Here is a 17,832-nt window from a genome sequence, read left to right on the forward strand (position 1 = left end):
TTGGCGTGAGTGACTGGGTGTTGAGGTGGTTAATGGCAGTTAGATGAATGTAACTAGAATCCAAAGAGTTGTTCTCCTCAACAACCAATGCCGTCGCTGTTTCTCGACATCAACCTGCTTCGACATAGCAACTTGCATTGCGTCCCTTCAGTCATGTGCCCACCATGCCAACCTCTCCAAAGGCAAGGAGCTCCATTTGTATGCAATCAAAAGCGGGTATCTTGCATCGCCGCTTGTCGTAACCAGCCTCATTAACATGTACTCGAAGTGCACCCTCATGAGCAATGCCTTCAAGGTCTTCAACTACCCTACCGATCTTGATAAGAATGTCTTCGCCTACAATGCTGTCATTGCTGGATTTGTTGGGAATGGGCTTTCCCTTGATGGCTTCTTGGTTTACAAGCGAATGCGCCATCTGGGTGTCACTCCGGATAAGTACACATTCCCGTGTGTGATCAGAGCCTGTGTGGAGGATTTAGAGGTTAAGAAGATTCATGGATTGTTGTTTAAGTTTGGATTGGAGTTGGATGTGTTTGTAGGGAGTGCTCTGGTTAATACTTATATGAAATTTGGGTTGGTGATGGATGCACATGAGGTGTTTGAGGAATTGCCTGTTAGAGATTTGGTACTTTGGAACTCAATGCTCAATGGGTATGCACAAGTTGGGCTGTTTGAGGAGGCTCTGGAGGCATTTAGGAGGATGAGGAAGAATGGAGTGGTTGCTTGTAGGTTTACTGTTACAGGTGTTTTATCTATTTTTTCTGTGATTGGAGACCTTTGCAATGGAAGAGCTGTTCATGGATTTGTGATGAAAATGGGTTATGATTCCAGTGTGGTTGTTTCGAATGCACTGATTGATATGTATGGGAAATGCAAATGCATTACTGATGCCTTGGGTGTTTTTGAGATGATGGACGAGAAGGATATCTTTACATGGAACTCAATCATCTCTGCTCATGAATGTTGCGATGATCATTATGGAACTTTGAGGCTCTTTGATAGGATGCTGGGAAACAAGGTTCAACCTGACTTGGTCACAATTACGGCAGTGCTTCCGGCTTGTACTCATCTAGCAGCCTTGATGCATGGTAGAGAGATACATGGGTTTATGATTGTAAATGGGTTGGGAAAAGATGGAAGCAACAATGGTTTTGATGATGTTCTGTTGAAAAATGCTCTGATGGACATGTATGCCAAATGTGGAAATATGAGGGATGCTCGCATGGTTTTCAATAAAATGAGAGAAAAGGATGTGGCCTCATGGAACATAATGATCACTGGTTATGGAATGCATGGCTATGGTGATGAGGCACTGGACACATTTTCTCGTATGTGTCAAGCTCAGATGGTGCCTAATGAAATTAGTTTTGTTGGATTGTTATCCGCATGCAACCATGCCGGCATGGTGGAAGAGGGGCTTGAGTTTCTAGCCGTAATGGAATCAAAATATGGCGTCTCACCATCCATTGAACACTACACCTGCGTGATTGACATGCTCAGTCGAGCTGGAAAGCTCACGGAGGCATATGAGTTGGTACGAACAATGCCCTATCAAGCTGATCCTGTAGGATGGAGGTCTTTGCTGGCAGCATGCCGTCTCCATAAGGACCCGGACTTGGCTGAGATTGCTGCGAGCAAGGTGATTGAACTTGAACCGGACCATTGTGGGAACTATGTATTGATGGCAAATGTTTACGGAGTTGCTGGTCGATATGAAGAAGTATCAGAGGTGAGATATGCAATGAGGGAACAGAATGTGAAGAAGAGTCCAGGGTGTAGCTGGATTGAGCTCATAAATGGCTTGCATGTTTTTGTAACAGGTGATAGGACCCATCCCCAAACAGAAATAATTTATTCTGGTTTAAATTCATTGGCAACAGTTATGCATGAGTATGGATATGTCCCATTGATCTAGCATTTGGTATGCAAGAGAAAGTCTATTCACACATCAAAATGTAAACTTCCCTTTGCTTAAGAGGTAGTCCAAAAGTTGCTTTGAATTAATGTCAATTGTCCACATTAATTGTAATTATTAGGATTGCTCATAACTCTACATAGGATATTTATATCAGCTACCGGTCTAACATCAATTGCAACATACATAAATAAACTATAGAACTATTTTCCTCCTCTGAGAATAGTATATATGAATGACAATTTTTTTGGGGTGATATATGAGAAATAAAGCAGAGAGGAATGAATGAGTGGAAATACACAACTATAGGACTCCGTTCTATCATTGATATAATTGGATCTCAACATAAAACCCTTAATATTCTAATAACACACAGCTCCCATTTTTATGCCTATCCATCAATGTTAAACTAGATATATTTTAAGAAGTATGGAACCAGAGACAGGTTACAGCTTCAATAATCACTCAAGCCTTCCCAAATTGATCATTAATGTCTTCTAATGTTGAAGTATTGAGAATATGATCAGTATTGGAGCTCTTGTCATCCAGGTAGTACTGATAAAGGTATGACAGAAAGCCCCAAACAGCTAGCACCAAAGAGATGGCCTTTATTCCATGCATTATGTCATGAAAAACGAACACTGCCAAAATCGGAATGATAGGCAAACCCAAAACGACTATGGAATTGGATAAGAGGGAAGACGTCTCGAAAATCAGCCCCACACAACCAATGTTAAAGAAATTCCAACATATTGCTGAGAAACTGAGAGTTAGCAGATAAGATACTTTCCCCATCTCATACTCCTCTATTTCTGTATGCAGCTTATTTCCCTCTCCACTAGCAAATAGTCCCACAAGAGTAACAATGGTGGCCACAAGGGATTCGTATACTATCACATCCATAAGAACTCTGATAGTATTTCTTTTCAAAACCTTCAGAAATGAAAGCTGTGTAAGGGAAAGTAACAATCCATACGCAGCCGATCCAGCCACTGAAGCTATGAATCCTAGCACATAATTATGCTTAGAGTTCCCACTGGAAATTTCATTTTCAGGTTGAAAGGCAAGTAGGGTGGGAGAGAGAGTTAGAAGGACTAGAGAATTTATAAGGTAAGGTGTAAACTTCACTGAGTTGAGGAAAAAAGAGAAAAAGGCATTGAAAGCCAACCGGGATGAGGTAATGAGTGCAAAAGTGGAAGCAGGAAGGTGTGCTAGCCCCAATGACTCCAAGTAACTGGTCAATGCCACAAGTAGACCAAGGGAGACATAGACAAGTGCTAAAGCTGAGGCAGATGGGTTTGGAAGAATGCTGTCTCTGCTGGGAGTTTTTCGTGTTGTGATGCAGTAATATGGCAGCAGAATAGGGAACCCAACAACCTGGACAAGTGATCCCATCCATTTGCTATTTCCGCCTTTGTCATAGTACAACCTTCCCAGGAGTGTAGCAGCAGCCTGGCCGGACAAGACAAATACTGAATAGAGAGTTATGAGGAACCAACGACGATAACTTCTTTGATGTTTGATTATTGGTTGATCTGCGTTGTTGAGAAAACCATTCATTGGTTTATCTGCATGGTTGAGAAAACCATTCATTGGTTGATCAATCTGGTTGAGCAAATCATTACTCTCCACTGGTTTTGTTTCATTCACTGCATAATCTGCAAACAAAATATCAGCATTCAGTGATTTGCTTCAAGACTTGGATGTTTCACATACATGCAAGGTAGGATTTCTTAGCCTATGATTGCAACTAGAGCATGATCAAAAGAGTGAAGATGATGAACTTTAGTTCATTCCCTCGAGAAACCAGAAATATACAGTTATTAACCTAGCACTTTAGTGATACTGATTTCAAATCTCATAACTAAGGTGGCCTAATTTATATGTTGAATAAGATGAAATTTATGTACCCTCCACGCAGAGTTGCACTTCCTGAGATTCTCTCATGTCAAAACAACTAGCTTGTGAGAAACACAGATGAAAGGGAGCTTGCATGCAAATGAGTGACTATGAAAACGTATGTAAAATGAAATGTGTAATGTGTTTTGTTTGTACAAACTATAATACAGAGGGCAGTAAGATTGTAAGATGATATTTTATAAGATAATTAATTGTTTGGTATTTTTAACTTAGAAGATACATTTTGATTTTTTTTTTAAAGAAAATGAATATTATGTCTTTCGGTCTCTAGTTAAAGTTAGTCCAACACACATAATCTGAAAGAGCAAAACATGATAATATTTATAAGTATGAATGTGTTGCTTTTTTATCTTCCTCATAAGTACTGGCCCTTTGTTACCTTTAGAAGACATATTTCATTTACAACATCGCTTCTAAAATATAGTTTTTAGACTTTCAAGAGGTATTATTTATTATTTATATTTTTTACGTCTTTTCACCTATTAATGCAGCCATCAGACCGAAGGAGAAAAAACCGAAGGCAGTACTCATTACTCAATTGTCTTATTTATATTTATGCTTGTTTTAGAAGTCAAATTTAAGACAATGCATTTCAAAAACTTGAAAAGAGTGAATAGCACGAAACTTGCATGAAGTTTTATAAAATGAATTAATTCTCACTTAGGTCTATATAAGTTTGTGCAAAACGTCTTGGTGAAAATAGTCCTGCAAATGTAAAACAGATTAATCTCTTTGTAAATAAAATTAAAACAATTTTGAGGAACTAAACTCATGTCAAATATTATATATAAAAATTATCTTGATATATCGAAAAAATACTAAAATGACTCACCCATGGAACTAAAACAAATCTTAAACCTCTATAAAAAAAAATTGCTTTATTTTGGTTAAATATTTCACTCAACTTCGGTTTAACTTTGATAGAATATTTTAACAGGATATAAAATATTAAAAGAAGAAAATGAGAAAAAGGACCCAACCAACCTTAACTCACAGGTTTTAGAATTTTGAACAAGATATTCCTTATTTAAGTTTTCTACGTCTTTCCACCTCTAACTGGATCTTTTTTTTTTTCCGATGGAAATATAATATTATATCTTATCGCTGAAAGTAATATTTAAGAGAGTAAATAGCATAAAGGAACATCAATTGACTTAAAAGGCAACATAGGTTACATGGGGCCTTTTCTTCTCTATTGCCTATGTATATATTGTAGTAATTTCAAAAAGATAATGAAAGATAAAAACTGAACTCATTGCCTATATAAAAAAAAGAAGATAAATGAATGAAGATGCAAACATACCTTTTCAACAACAAAAAAATAGAAGATAAGCTTGATAGTTGATACACACACAGACCGAAATTTTAAACAATTGAAAGCAATACCTATTGCTTAATTAGTTAATTTCATAAAGAAAAAGCTTTAACTTGTCTTGTAAGCACATAAATGAAAAACCAAAGAAAACAATTCAACATTCAGTTTTGTTTATTTGGACTAATACAATTCAATATTCATGCCAAAAACGAAAAAAAAAATAATTTATTAAAATAATATTACACATTCAAGTCTTTTTTATGTATCAAATCTAACTAAATTAAATAATAAGACTTCGAATAATACTGGTCATAACTGATTTTATTATGTTAGACTAACTTGATTGAGTTTAATAAACAAAAAAAACTTAGATGTGTAGCATTATTTTAATTTATTATATCACCTCTTAAATAGTTACATGGCCAACAATTATGGACCCTATATCACTTCTTAAATAGTTTGGTCAAATATAAAATAACTAATGAAAAAAATTACCTTAATTTGAATAATTAATTTATTCAAATACAGAGTCACGTAAATCATCACAGATTGTTAACTAATTGCAAAAACTAAATTATTATTTAACATTTTCGAATGTTAAGAGATTGCCATTCAAGAAAATAGTTAAAGACCGGAATGGCTTCTCCTCGAGAAAATTAGTTCTACTGTGATTATTTAGAAAGTAACATGTCAATAATAATTAAAAGCATTTTTTATTCCGTAGGTAATCATGATGACGACTATTTTTCTTTCCATCAATAATTAACTGAGAAGTCTGACCACCTCTTCCCACGTTATTTTTTTTTACTTTCCCTGTCTCATATTCAAAAAATCACCAAGAGGACACACTTTTGCTACTGCAAGTCTGCAAGCAACTTAGCATTCATGCTAAAGTAGAAAGAACATTCCCCGCAATGAAATGGTAACACTCTAAACACTACACTAGCATTTATGGCTGTTGAAAGAAATAGCTGTTATTACAAGGGTATGACGACGCGTTTCTGCTTAAGATTGTCAAAATGAATATACATATTTCTCCTTATCCTTCACAGATGTAAAAAAGGCAAAAAATGACAACAAAAATTTGAAAAGATAATGAATCTTGAATTTCCTCACAGCCATGACAGAGAACTCGTAAGCTATCCTATTTTTTGTCTCCTTTTTATGTGTGAGCAGAAACGAATTTATAGAAAATTGGTTCAAATTTCTTCAGGATTAGTCCCTCTCTTCCTCTGCCAACTTCAAATGCAAACCACCACCGTTCTATCTCTGTTGTGACTGAGGATATTAATTGACAACTACAGGACACACTGCTCCAAAAATTATGAGATTCCACATTTCCCTGTATCCTTATTTTAACCCACTAGTGTCCTTTCAGCACAGCAAATCCAACGGGAATTTTCTATGTAAAGTCTTTGGGGTCTTGAATTTCAAGCCTATCAACATCAAAGAAATTACAATTATTATAAATAAACACATTTTAAAAAATAAGAAGGCATCTTAGTTTTGGAGATCTCATTTATATACTCTTCTTTCTTTTAATTTTTATCTTTTTCCCCCTTTTGCAGGGCAATTTTCCATGTAATAGCAATTAGTAACAAAATTATGTGATTATCCTTCATCAAGATTCTCCATAAACCCTTTTATATAGCAAATAGAAGCTTACCGTGGAATGCGGAATCTGAAGTAGAACAACTGCAATGAAGTACAAAGAAAAGGAAATTGCAATCCCGGAGATACAATTATGCAGCAGTCGTCGATTGTCTTTGGTAGGTATGAAGACGGACTTGAGTGTATTTGTTAATTCAAAAAGTCGATGTGATATCTACAAACCAGGTCAAGTGAATACGAAAGGCACAACTTATTAACATGGCTCTTATGAGAATTGAAGATGAATGATAAAAAACATGAAAACAAAAAGCAAAAAGGTAGAGAGGAAAGCTACTTACGAAGACGTATATAGCCGTAGTAAGCATGAAGTTGAGCATAGGATACTCTGGGATGAGACACAGAAGCCACTTTGGCTGTCCATTTGGCATGTTAGATCTGTAGGCAACAAGGAAACCAGTCGGTCTTAATACTTAGTAGCTAACAGTTCTTTCACCAGCTTTCTTGCATTATGATTAAAGTGTATTAATAGGTACTCGCTATTCCACTTTTTATAAATACTATAAATTAAACATGTAACAATGATAACAAGTATGAGATTTTTCAAAAAGATAAGTACCTTGTAATCTAATTAAGAAGTTTTGGATTCAGATAATAACATCTTTTTATGGATTATATATGATGAAAAATATTTTATGAAAGAGGGTTATGTACCAAACCTCTCTTGTACTGTAGATATGAAGAAGATTTACTGCTTACTTGGTGTCATTATTTTTCAAAGAAAGAAAAAAAAAATCTTTTTTAAATTAAAGAAACCAATTTGAATTTTTTGGGATATCTGGATAAATATTTTTCATACAGGCAGAATGCTAGAAAAGGCAAAAGGAGAAAATGAAATTCTACACGACCAAAACTTTATTTATTTTCATAACAAATATGCTTGAGAATAAAAAATCTTTTATTTATATGATGTCCAAACATATTTGCATTTTCAAAAAACTTCGAAGACAATATCATTTTAGTAAAGTTTATGTGAAGACTCGTATTCTATCACACTAAAGTGAAACATGGAGGCCAGGATGATCAACAAAAGGAAACAGAATACACACTAATCATGGAACAACAACTAAGATCCACACAAAAATGATGCCAAATGAAGAGTGAAAAAACAAGTTGACCAATATGCACGAACCTCAACCAAATGTGAAATTGGGAAATGTAAGTCTCAAGAGTAATCTTCCCAAGCCACCTGATAAACACAAAATATAGAAAAATATGAAAATAAAAAGATAGAAAAAAGCATAAGTACCGCCAAACTAAAAGGGGAGGTATGGGAGGAAGGGAGAGATAACCAAACAAAATGGAACTTCAATAAGAAAGGTAAGGAACACGTACGCAAATAGGGTCAGAGAGACATTCCGAAGCTGCTGAGTGAAATTCCTCAAGCAAATGTAAACACTGTAAAATATTTTAGTTAAAAGCACAAAGATCAATGGAATAACCTCAAAAAAAAAAGTCACCCGATATTATTATAGGATTAGTCTCCTTAATAATGAAAAAGGAAACAATGGAATCTGAAAGAATGACAAAATGGCAAAAGGAAAATAGATAATACTGACGTAATTGGTATCCATGAAGTGTATGGGTGCATTTTGTTATAATTGACCTTGTCCAGCTTGTAAATGTATTCATACCACAAGTACCCAGCCTAGAAAGGAATGGTGAGAGTGAGATATTCTTTCTTACTATTTTTGGTCTAGAACTGAGATAATTGAAGTGAAATATGAAAAGAGATGTAGACATGTACAACTCACAAATAATGAAATTGAAACAATGCTTGTTTTAATTGTTAATCTCCTCCTGGTTTCACAATCCTCCAATTTTTCCATCCATTTCTCAACCTGAGACAGTAAATTATTTCAAATTTAAATAGCTGGATATCATCAAATATAATTCCCAGACCCATCAAATAAACCAGCATATGAGATTACATTTGGATGAAAGTAGGCATAAATCATTCCAATTATCCAGATGTAGCGATCAAGCCCAGATCTGAAATGCCACTCATGCATTCGAGGGAGATCAGGCTTTGCAGGATCAGTATAACCTGTGACACATAAAGATTTCTATTATGTACTTACAGTGTAAACATGAAAGCTTATATTCTTGGATTAACAAATCAGCTTGAACCATGCAAATACACTACATGTAAAACCATGCACTTTAGAAAGAGTATCTACAATATAACTATGATTTTTGTTTCCCTTAATAATATGATCACAATTGATGAGAAAATCATACCATTCAATTCACAAGTTAGCAGATCAAAACAAAGATCAAAAGAAAATGAAGATTAAAAAACTAGTTCAGGACTTTAACCAGCAGGAAGATCAGGTAACTTAACCTTAAGAAAAATTGCAAGAGAACAAACACAACAAAGGTCAAACTAATAATAATATAAATGTCCAAGTTAAATATCTTACTAACCCAAAAAGAATGCAAATGGACTCCAGAGTATGTCAAAGAATCCAGGGATTTCCCAAATCAAGATCACCACAAGAAAGCATGCAAGAATTTTTGCAGCCATCACTGAGCTGTTTTCGTTATACTTGCTATATATACCCAATGCTCCATACACCATCAAAGTGAAAAGCGTGTGCATTGGACATATATAATAGAGCATGTAGTCATTGTTAAGCACAATACAACAGAAGGCCACAAAAAAATTAAGCCGCCACATCATCTGCAAGAAGTTTAATGAGTTAATAATATTGTTTTATGAACAAAGAGTAGCAAGTGAAGGATACAGAATAGACACCACATATATATCACCTGAGCAAAGCGAGCAAGGCTGAAATCTTTTCTAACATAATAATATGAGAAGTTTCCAAATCCAGTCATCCAAACATATGCAGCAATAAAAACACGTATTGCATTGTATATCTCCGTCGCGGCAAAATAATGATACATTAGAAAGAGGACCTGAACAAATGGAATATGATCACAGCCACAGTTAAAAATTAGACTGTGCAGGAAGATATTCATTGAATTATGGAATAATTGAAGAAATACACATATGGACTATGTTGAGCTAAATCCAATTTGAGTTTCATCTCTTAAAATCTTATACATCTAGACTACATTTTTGTGGTGATCAGATTTCAGTTTCATCATGAGAATAACCAATGGCTTTAATTTCCATTCTCCTGTTGTTAACCTTCTAAAAAAATATAATTCATGACAAGGCCTCAAAGCATCTATGACCGAGTGGCGTAAAATTTCATTCTAGCTACCCAGTTCTATATAAAGTTCAGTACAAGCTAAGGTGAGCCTATTCAATGCCCAGACTCCACGCTATGATATGTACTATAATCAATGTACTAAAATATGTAAGGCATCCAAATTGAAACCTACCTGCATCCATCCTTTCCATTCCTCTGTTTGATGTCGATTAAGATAAAGTATGGTTCTTCCAGAAAATGCTGATGAGTCATTATGTTTCTTTAAAGAGGTCATGGCTGAAACTATAATCAGAAGAATGTACAAGAAGATGAAAAGATCCCGACTATAATTCTGTCAAACAAATAGAAAAGGAAAATCTAGTTAAAAAAGAAGCTATTACCAAATGGCAATAATTTAAGTCATATAATGATTTAAATACAAAGTACATGACAGCTCATTTAAACATATATTTTGATCCCTTAGCTCCAGTGCATTTTTGTATTCCCTTCTCAAGTCAAACCTGTGATACTACATATATCTAACCAAAAGCTTGATCCCCAATAAAATAAATAAATGAACTAAAATAGTTGCACACTAGAGCTTTGGCTATGAATATTGTAATCTATGATTCCAAGTGTAAAACCCTACAAGGTGAAACATATTGCAAGATATGTCTTCCCAAGCATTGACTGAACAACCAATTATTACTGACCAGAAAAAAGAAATAAATAAACAAAACAACAGCAAAATCATTGCACAAAAGTGTACTGGGCTATGAAATCATGCATTATGAACTAAGCTAAGTATAGAAACTAAAGAGTAAAAATTATAAACAAGGTGAAATGTATAAGAAATAGCCTCCTTTCATTTACTTTGCTCTTCATATAGTTAGTTTATAGGCTTTCAGATACAAATATCAAAACGGGTACTCATACAACTCATATGTAGATAATTCACAAATTAATTTTACATGTTTTATAAATAAAAGAGCTTTAATAGCATTAGCACCAAAAAGAGTTTGTATAAACCCAACTGATATATTATATACTGATATTGCAGTCATGAAATAAGTGGAAAAGTAATAACTGGTATAGAAATACCTTTGTAGAATCTCCAAGTAAGTTGGTTCGATCACAAATGTAGAAATAAAACAGGATCAGCCCAAACTCGGCCCTAATAATTGTTGTAAATAAGTTTTAAGAACTCAGAAGATTCAAGAGCATAACATAAAATGTTTTGAGTCGTTTAAAGAATGATGACCTACAGTGCCCTTAAAGTTGCTCGATTTTCTAGCAAGAACGAATCATCCATGGTCAAAAACCTAGACAGGACAAGTAAGAAGGTAAGGATATTGAAGAATAAGTGTGAGAAACTGAAGACAACCTCATGAATATATAATGTAGAAAATCACCTGATCAGATTTGATTTGACAGATGATCCATAGAATTTTGCTGATGATGATCGTGTAAGCCCTGCTTCAAGCAAAATGGCTCGATCATCTTCCTTAATGCTTTCCTTCCCCAACTCATCAAGATTAGTGTCTGAATGACTGCAATCCTCAAAGACAAATTACCAAGCATCAGATATTTTTCTAAGAGATTTTTTTATGCTTTTCAGATCTCAAAATCTTAGAGGGAGAGGTTAAAACCATCAAATACAAGTCAGTAAAAAAGAGTATTATATCCAGTTTACATGTTTCAACAAGATATACTTGTTTCAATCAGGCAACAAAAATTTTCAAATGGATCCAAGATGGAAACATAATCCATATCAGTCTCTTTTTGTGTCTAACTTTATTCTACATTTTTCTGATTTCAAATTCTTTAATAACTTTTAGCAGTTTTAAGAGAACTATACATCTAGTTTCATGCTGGCATGAAACCCATAAAATTGGATTTGGTATCTCTGCAAACATTATTTGGGTTTGTAATGTTCAACTCGTAAACTTGACAATTAAGTTTAAGTGCTGTTACTACATTTCTGGATGCATAATGATCCTTGAAATACCTAGCAATCTAGCATAATGCTTATGTAAGAGAATTTTCCTCTACTAATCAAGATATCTCATTATTTTCCAGATCCAGATTATCATCAACTGCCTCTACAAGACGTCCCTGCATATTAACAAAGTTATCACCTACAGAAAGATTGATCTGTATGTCTAGAGTTTTTTAGGAACATATTTTCATCACAAATCTAACCAATCACAGAAGATACATACAATTAATAGAAATGTGGAAACTCATCCTTGATATATATTCCACAACTTCAAAATCCAATATGATTTAATCTGTTGAAAGGTCAACAATTTCCCACGACTATAACAGTGCAACAACTTACACTTTAGGAGGAGATGACACTTTCTTGTACTCTAAGTACTCTGAATATATCCATGTAACAAAAACTGGAATAATACCGAGCAAGAAAGACACCTGGGGTCAAAATTAGCAAAATTCCATAAGAAAATTGACTATTTCATATCAAATAGTATCATGATAATAGTATGGAAAGAAGGTAAAGAAACCATGATGGTGTAATCTAACAGAATTAATTCATTAAGCATAGATGCATTATTCAATGAGAATAAAAAAAGTTTTATTTAGATTTCTCCAAATTTAACCCAACCTCACTATGCTCAATTTCAAGTACACAGTTAAAGAACTCCACTCGAATTTGAAATATATCAAATTATGCTGTCATTCAGGTCCAACTCCAAAATTGTTTTTCCCCCAAACATACATATATTCATCCAAATGGTTTTTAGCTGCTGAACTAACATGACTGTGTATCTACCAACTTAAAAATCTCATTCATTACTCTTACTCAATGTTCCAGATTGAATGAGAGTAATGACTATTATAGTCCAATCCGACATCAAACACTTCCCTTCCAGAAACTCAACCAATCATTAACAGTTAGATTCAAACAACATTACACCAAAGCAGATCACCGACAATTAACCTCTGTTTCGGAAATTTCACAACGGAATCGAAGTAATCAGAGAGAAAAATATCAATCACAAAAATCAAATCTCACAGAGAGACACACACACACCTGCCCCGGCGTGATTGGCCCCGAAACAACCATGTTGAATGAACCTGCTCCAATCTGCAGAAACAAAAGGGAAATCAGCGAAGAAGCAAGCACATTGGAATGGAAGAATCGAAATCTGAGAGCGTATACCGAAAGGCAAAGAGATCGAAGCACCTGATATTGGTAAGGGGAAGGTGTCAGAGAATGATCATAAATAGCTTTGAGAGTGAGAGGAAGAAAGAGAAACCCTAGAGATCTGAAACGAGGAGTTTGCTTCAAGAATAGAGAAAATGTCAGAGGGGATGTCTCTCTCTCAAGTGGTTGAATACTTGAAGAAGCCTCTTCTCTTCTCTTCTCTTCTTCTCCTTCTATTCTTTTTATTTCTTTCTTTCTTTCTTTTCTGTCTCTATTCTTTTATTAGATCATTTCTTCTTGTGTGTTTTGTGTTTTATTTGTGTGTGTGCAACTGTTCTTTTCCTTTTACTAAATTACTAATCATGCATTAATGTTTGTTGCCACTTTGCTTTCTTACCTTCTTTCCTTGCCTCTTTTATTTCTTAAAACTAATCACATGATTTTGGTCATTTTTTAACTAACACTAAATAAATTAAATACGTAATCCCAATCCAACCACTGAAAGTTTGGTATGGCTTCGTGTGATGATTAGTTTTTAGATTAATTAATTAATTGGAAGCATGATTGGATTGGATGTCTTGTTTATTGGATCAAATCTTCCTTAAAACTTGGTAAGTTTTTTCTTCAACGCGTCTTCACCATAAAATATGGTGAATTTATATGATCATAGACTTATGTCTGTGCTTCAATTGGAAATTTGGAATATTACAGCCGTACCAACTAGTAGACAAGGGTGAAATACTAAAGAATGGACACTGATGCAGCCGTTAAATAATGTGTCTGGCTATAACTGATTATATAGTTTATAATCCATAATTTATTATCGATTCGTATTAATTGCTTTGTACAATTTTAAACGTCAAAATTAAACAATTTATTTCGGTCCACGCTGTTTTTGTAAATACTAAATACCCTGCATCCTGTCCATTTCTTTTCAATTCCTTTCAGTGGTTGTCATTTTGTTAGATCATAAATATTTTTCAATATCCTAACTTTGACCTGAAGTTATAGGGTGTATTTAATAAAATGGTAAGAACAAAATTATTTTAAAAATCTATTTACATATGTCAAAATCAATTTATATTTTGAAACATCAGCTAAAATACTTTTAAGATTTATTTGTTTAAATTGTATAAAAATGTGTATTTTTGTGGTTAAGATATAAAATAAGTATTCATAATACATAGGTGGAAGACATATGTTTATCATCCCATTATTTTCGTTTTTTTTTTTGTCTACAGTATTCTTCATCCCGATAAGTCAATGATCTGAGTTCTATTTTAGGGTTGTCAGTGGCTAATAGATTGCTGGATGTACAAGATGGAATTCAAACTTTTCACACTTATTTAAGGGGACGAATAATCAAAATTAGTTTTTTGGTATTTTCTTTTAAAAATAGAAAAAAATAAATATTTATTGGTCATTCGATTTTCTACATTGGTTTCCCCGAAAACTTTTATGGAAGTCCAAATCAAAATATCTCTATTGTTCTGTTTCTTCTTTATCATTTTATTTTGGGCTTTGGCCTTGTTTTTCTTGATTTTGTTCAGGTAAAGCCCAATAATAAATCGTTTTTTTGGTGGAGACAAAATAAATATTTTGTCACCAAATTTAACTAAAAAAATTTTATCAAATCCAACTAACTCACCTAAAACAAATAAATCAAGCAATAATTAATACCCAAAAAAACAAGCAATAATAAACCGAAAACATAAATAATGAATAAAGCAAGCAATATTTATTCAAAATATAAAAAAGAAGATTCACATATGAAATAACAGGGGAAAAAGATTCATAGAATTCTTGATCAAATTCGAACACCCAAAAAAAAGGAGTTTTCATTTTTTTTGCATTAATATAACCTTTGAGTATCAAATTTCCCCAGTCAAGTTTTAAGAAAATAAGCAAACAATAATTATATGGTCCAATATATTATCATTTGTGACTGTATTCACATCACACATCTGGAGAACACCGGTTGATTAAAAAAAAAAATGTGTAGGTGTGGATCGCTAGTAATTGATAGCACAATAAATTAAATTTAAAATTGAATGAATTAATTAATTAATTAAACTTTCTGAAATGAGATGAGTGGTCCTATTTCAGCTATCCCCCATCTAAAAAGTAGGCAAATTAATTATTTGGCGTAATACATCCCACATTTCTGCCTCAAAACATCGAATGATTACGATGGAATCCATAAAATGTATGCATGGGGTGGTTATATTAAAGAGCAGGTAACAATTATTTTGGCCTTTACTTTACTTGTGGAACGGGATATCTTTTATTAATTAAAATGGGAAACTAAGAATCTAAGACCAAGTCTAGCTAAGTAGTTTGAGGACATACACACATACATAACTCACATTTAATTTGAAGGGAGGAATAAGCATTCAATCTTGGCTAAATATTTAGTTGATTTAGAACGAAAATATTTGTCAAAAATACTCGTAACTTGTCTTATTTAGTATTTATTAATTGTTGCAATAATTAATAAATATTAAATAAAATAAATTTTAATTTTTTTTCTCCTTAGCATTGCCGATTTAGAACCCAAACTATATGCTGAGATAGAATTCAATTTTCATTCCGAGAAACATTTTTAATTAACTTTGAAATTACTATATATATAATAGTACATTTATTTTTATGAAAGTACATAAGAATAAGATGTCAAACTCTCTATCTAGTTTTACTTTTGTTTATTAACGACATATATATTATATGTCAACCTTAATTAAAAAAATTGCATCGACGCTTTTTTCTAAGGTTATTATAGGCAGTATCACGTTTGATGTCTTTTTATTTATTATGTCTATATTGATCCCGTTACAAAAATGACCAAGATCGTGCCTTATAAATATGGTGTGAATTTATTTGTAATTGTTTTTATGTCAAATTATTAGTTAAAAGTTATTAAATGATAATTTAATTAAACATATTAAATTATTTAATAATTTTTAATTATAAATTTTGTATGAAATTTTTTCACCTATAAAAATATATAAGGATATTGAATATCATATAATCTAAATTTTCAGACATGGGTTACTATAACTTATATTATTTTGTTATTCCTCATATGGTATGCATTTGTACATTAATCCTCCTCAAATTTCCTATTAAAATACTATAAATAAATAGTTTAATATCATACTATTTTATCCTAATTCTTTTACTTAAACTATTACCTACTTCAGTATCAAAATCTCTTCCAGTATCAAAATCTCTACGAATATGAAAACTAGTCCTAATCTTACTTTCAGAACAGAGATAGTTTTACTTTTACATCTTCTTTACTAATTTGAGAACAAAATATATACTAGTTTGTGTGTGGGTATGTGTGTGTGGTGCTTTTCAGTTTTGATCATAAAATTTTGATTTTGTTTTATATTTTTAACTTGTATTTGAATTTTTAGGTAAAACTAAAATTAGGGAGTGAGATGAACATTATTAATTTTTTTGTATTAATTCATTATGAAATTTGGCCATGGTCTATCTAAAATTATCTCTTTCAAAAAATTAATTAAACAAGTAGTAGTTAATAAAGTACACAAATAATCTTTTAGCAGTATTATATGACTAATAAAATTTATTATTTTGACCAATATTTTAAAAACTAAATACTAAATTTTAAATTTTAACATAATTTTATGTTGCATTACTTTTATTCCTTTTATCAAAAGAATGTTCTTATATTGTTTTTTATGATGAAATAAAATTCTTCATTATATCATTTAAAAAAAATTCTTCATTATATACCATGTACTGCATAAATATATATAGCTACAGCTCCACATCCGTAAAATTTTTCATTATATCAGTTAAAATTTTATTGATTAAGTGTTGTTTAAAAATAATAAATTTTATTAATTAAATAGCATTCCTAATTTACATCCTCGCGCCATTCATACAATCTCATGAAATTAACTATGAAAATTTTCCTCTTAATTATATCCCACCTTTTTCTTAGGGTTAAACTTATATCCAATCCATAGAATAATCCACTTCCGATAAAAATTATGAACAAAAGAGACAAATGATGCTAGTGAGAGGGCTTCAATTAGGAAAAAGTCTAGGAGTCAGTATTTTTGTTGAAATTTGGCTAACACTTAACTATTAAAAGAAAAAATGATTAATCTTACATTATTAGATATCATCTCAGACTATTAAAAATATTGATAATGGCTAATTGACGATTAAATATCACAAATTCTGCTGGCCCTGCACTCATCTTTCAATTATATATGCATGTATGGATACAATTACGTGGAAGCAAACTTGCCATGATTCTGAATTTAGACAATATTTTCTTAACATGGTTTCCAGTTTAAGATATAAAGCGAGGGCGAAACATGCACACAAAATATAGTTTCTACTGTATTATCGACTCCCTAAAAAAGACACAAGATATTAACGAAGAATATTTCTTTGTCACAGAACTTAATTAGCAGCTTTGTTTTACTTTGACTATGGAAGAGAATATTAGGCAAGTGTGAACATGATTCAGGCCCTGCTTCTACATACCTATGTATAATTTGAGAGTAAGAAAGACCAATAATATTCAGAAAGAGCTAATATAATTATAGTAGATAATTGACTTTATGTATTATGTTGGAATACCAGTTTGTTTTTGGCACTTACACTACTTGTAATTGCGCCTTAAGATCCAGGGTATATATGT

At 32.6% G+C, this 17,832-nt stretch overlaps 3 protein-coding genes across 3 annotated transcripts; 1 reads left to right on the forward strand and 2 right to left on the reverse strand.

Moving 5' to 3' along the window:
* Positions 1 to 12: 12 nt before the first annotated feature.
* LOC107481696 (pentatricopeptide repeat-containing protein At3g14730) lies at positions 13 to 2,079 on the forward strand. The gene has a single exon (XM_016101993.3). The coding sequence runs from the start codon at positions 44 to 46 to the stop codon at positions 1,913 to 1,915; it is 1,872 nt and encodes a 623-aa protein (XP_015957479.1). The 5' UTR covers positions 13 to 43; the 3' UTR covers positions 1,916 to 2,079.
* Positions 2,080 to 2,273: 194 nt separating this feature from the next.
* LOC107481699 (probable purine permease 10) lies at positions 2,274 to 3,981 on the reverse strand. Its single transcript, XM_016101995.3, has 2 exons — positions 3,826 to 3,981; positions 2,274 to 3,573 (listed from the first exon to the last, which is right to left on the reverse strand). The coding sequence occupies exons 1-2, from the start codon at positions 3,908 to 3,910 to the stop codon at positions 2,381 to 2,383; spliced, it is 1,278 nt and encodes a 425-aa protein (XP_015957481.1). The 5' UTR covers positions 3,911 to 3,981; the 3' UTR covers positions 2,274 to 2,380.
* Positions 3,982 to 6,065: 2,084 nt separating this feature from the next.
* On the reverse strand, positions 6,066 to 13,425 carry LOC107481698 (protein REDUCED WALL ACETYLATION 3). Its single transcript, XM_016101994.3, has 17 exons — positions 13,188 to 13,425; positions 13,035 to 13,088; positions 12,321 to 12,412; positions 11,392 to 11,529; positions 11,245 to 11,301; positions 11,081 to 11,153; positions 10,173 to 10,331; positions 9,591 to 9,740; positions 9,246 to 9,501; positions 8,750 to 8,865; positions 8,573 to 8,659; positions 8,378 to 8,466; positions 8,154 to 8,216; positions 7,951 to 8,007; positions 7,100 to 7,196; positions 6,817 to 6,975; positions 6,066 to 6,586 (listed from the first exon to the last, which is right to left on the reverse strand). The coding sequence occupies exons 2-17, from the start codon at positions 13,065 to 13,067 to the stop codon at positions 6,581 to 6,583; spliced, it is 1,632 nt and encodes a 543-aa protein (XP_015957480.1). The 5' UTR covers positions 13,068 to 13,088; positions 13,188 to 13,425; the 3' UTR covers positions 6,066 to 6,580.
* Between the last annotated feature and the right edge of the window lie 4,407 nt (positions 13,426 to 17,832).

This window comes from Arachis duranensis, chromosome 3 (assembly GCF_000817695.3).
Source record: "Arachis duranensis cultivar V14167 chromosome 3, aradu.V14167.gnm2.J7QH, whole genome shotgun sequence".
Taxonomy (NCBI): Eukaryota; Viridiplantae; Streptophyta; class Magnoliopsida; order Fabales; family Fabaceae; genus Arachis; species Arachis duranensis.

What these genes read in the sequence shown, in the direction of transcription:
- LOC107481698 (XM_016101994.3), bottom strand. Translation starts at nt 13,067, where the DNA reads ATGGTTGTTTCGGGGCCAATCACGCCGGGGCAG. An exon ending in AATGGAAAGGATGGATGCAG is followed by an intron (nt 9,741 to 10,172) that starts GTAGGTTTCAAT and finishes CCATTTGTTCAG; the next exon opens with GTCCTCTTTCTAATGTATCA. An exon ending in ACTTCATGGATACCAATTAC is followed by an intron (nt 8,217 to 8,377) that starts GTCAGTATTATC and finishes AATATTTTACAG; the next exon opens with TGTTTACATTTGCTTGAGGA.
- LOC107481696 (XM_016101993.3), top strand. Translation starts at nt 44, where the DNA reads ATGAATGTAACTAGAATCCAAAGAGTTGTTCTCCTCAACAACCAATGC.
- LOC107481699 (XM_016101995.3), bottom strand. Translation starts at nt 3,910, where the DNA reads ATGCAAGCTCCCTTTCATCTGTGTTTCTCACAAGCTAGTTGTTTTGAC. An exon ending in AGTGCAACTCTGCGTGGAGG is followed by an intron (nt 3,574 to 3,825) that starts GTACATAAATTT and finishes TTTTGTTTGCAG; the next exon opens with ATTATGCAGTGAATGAAACA.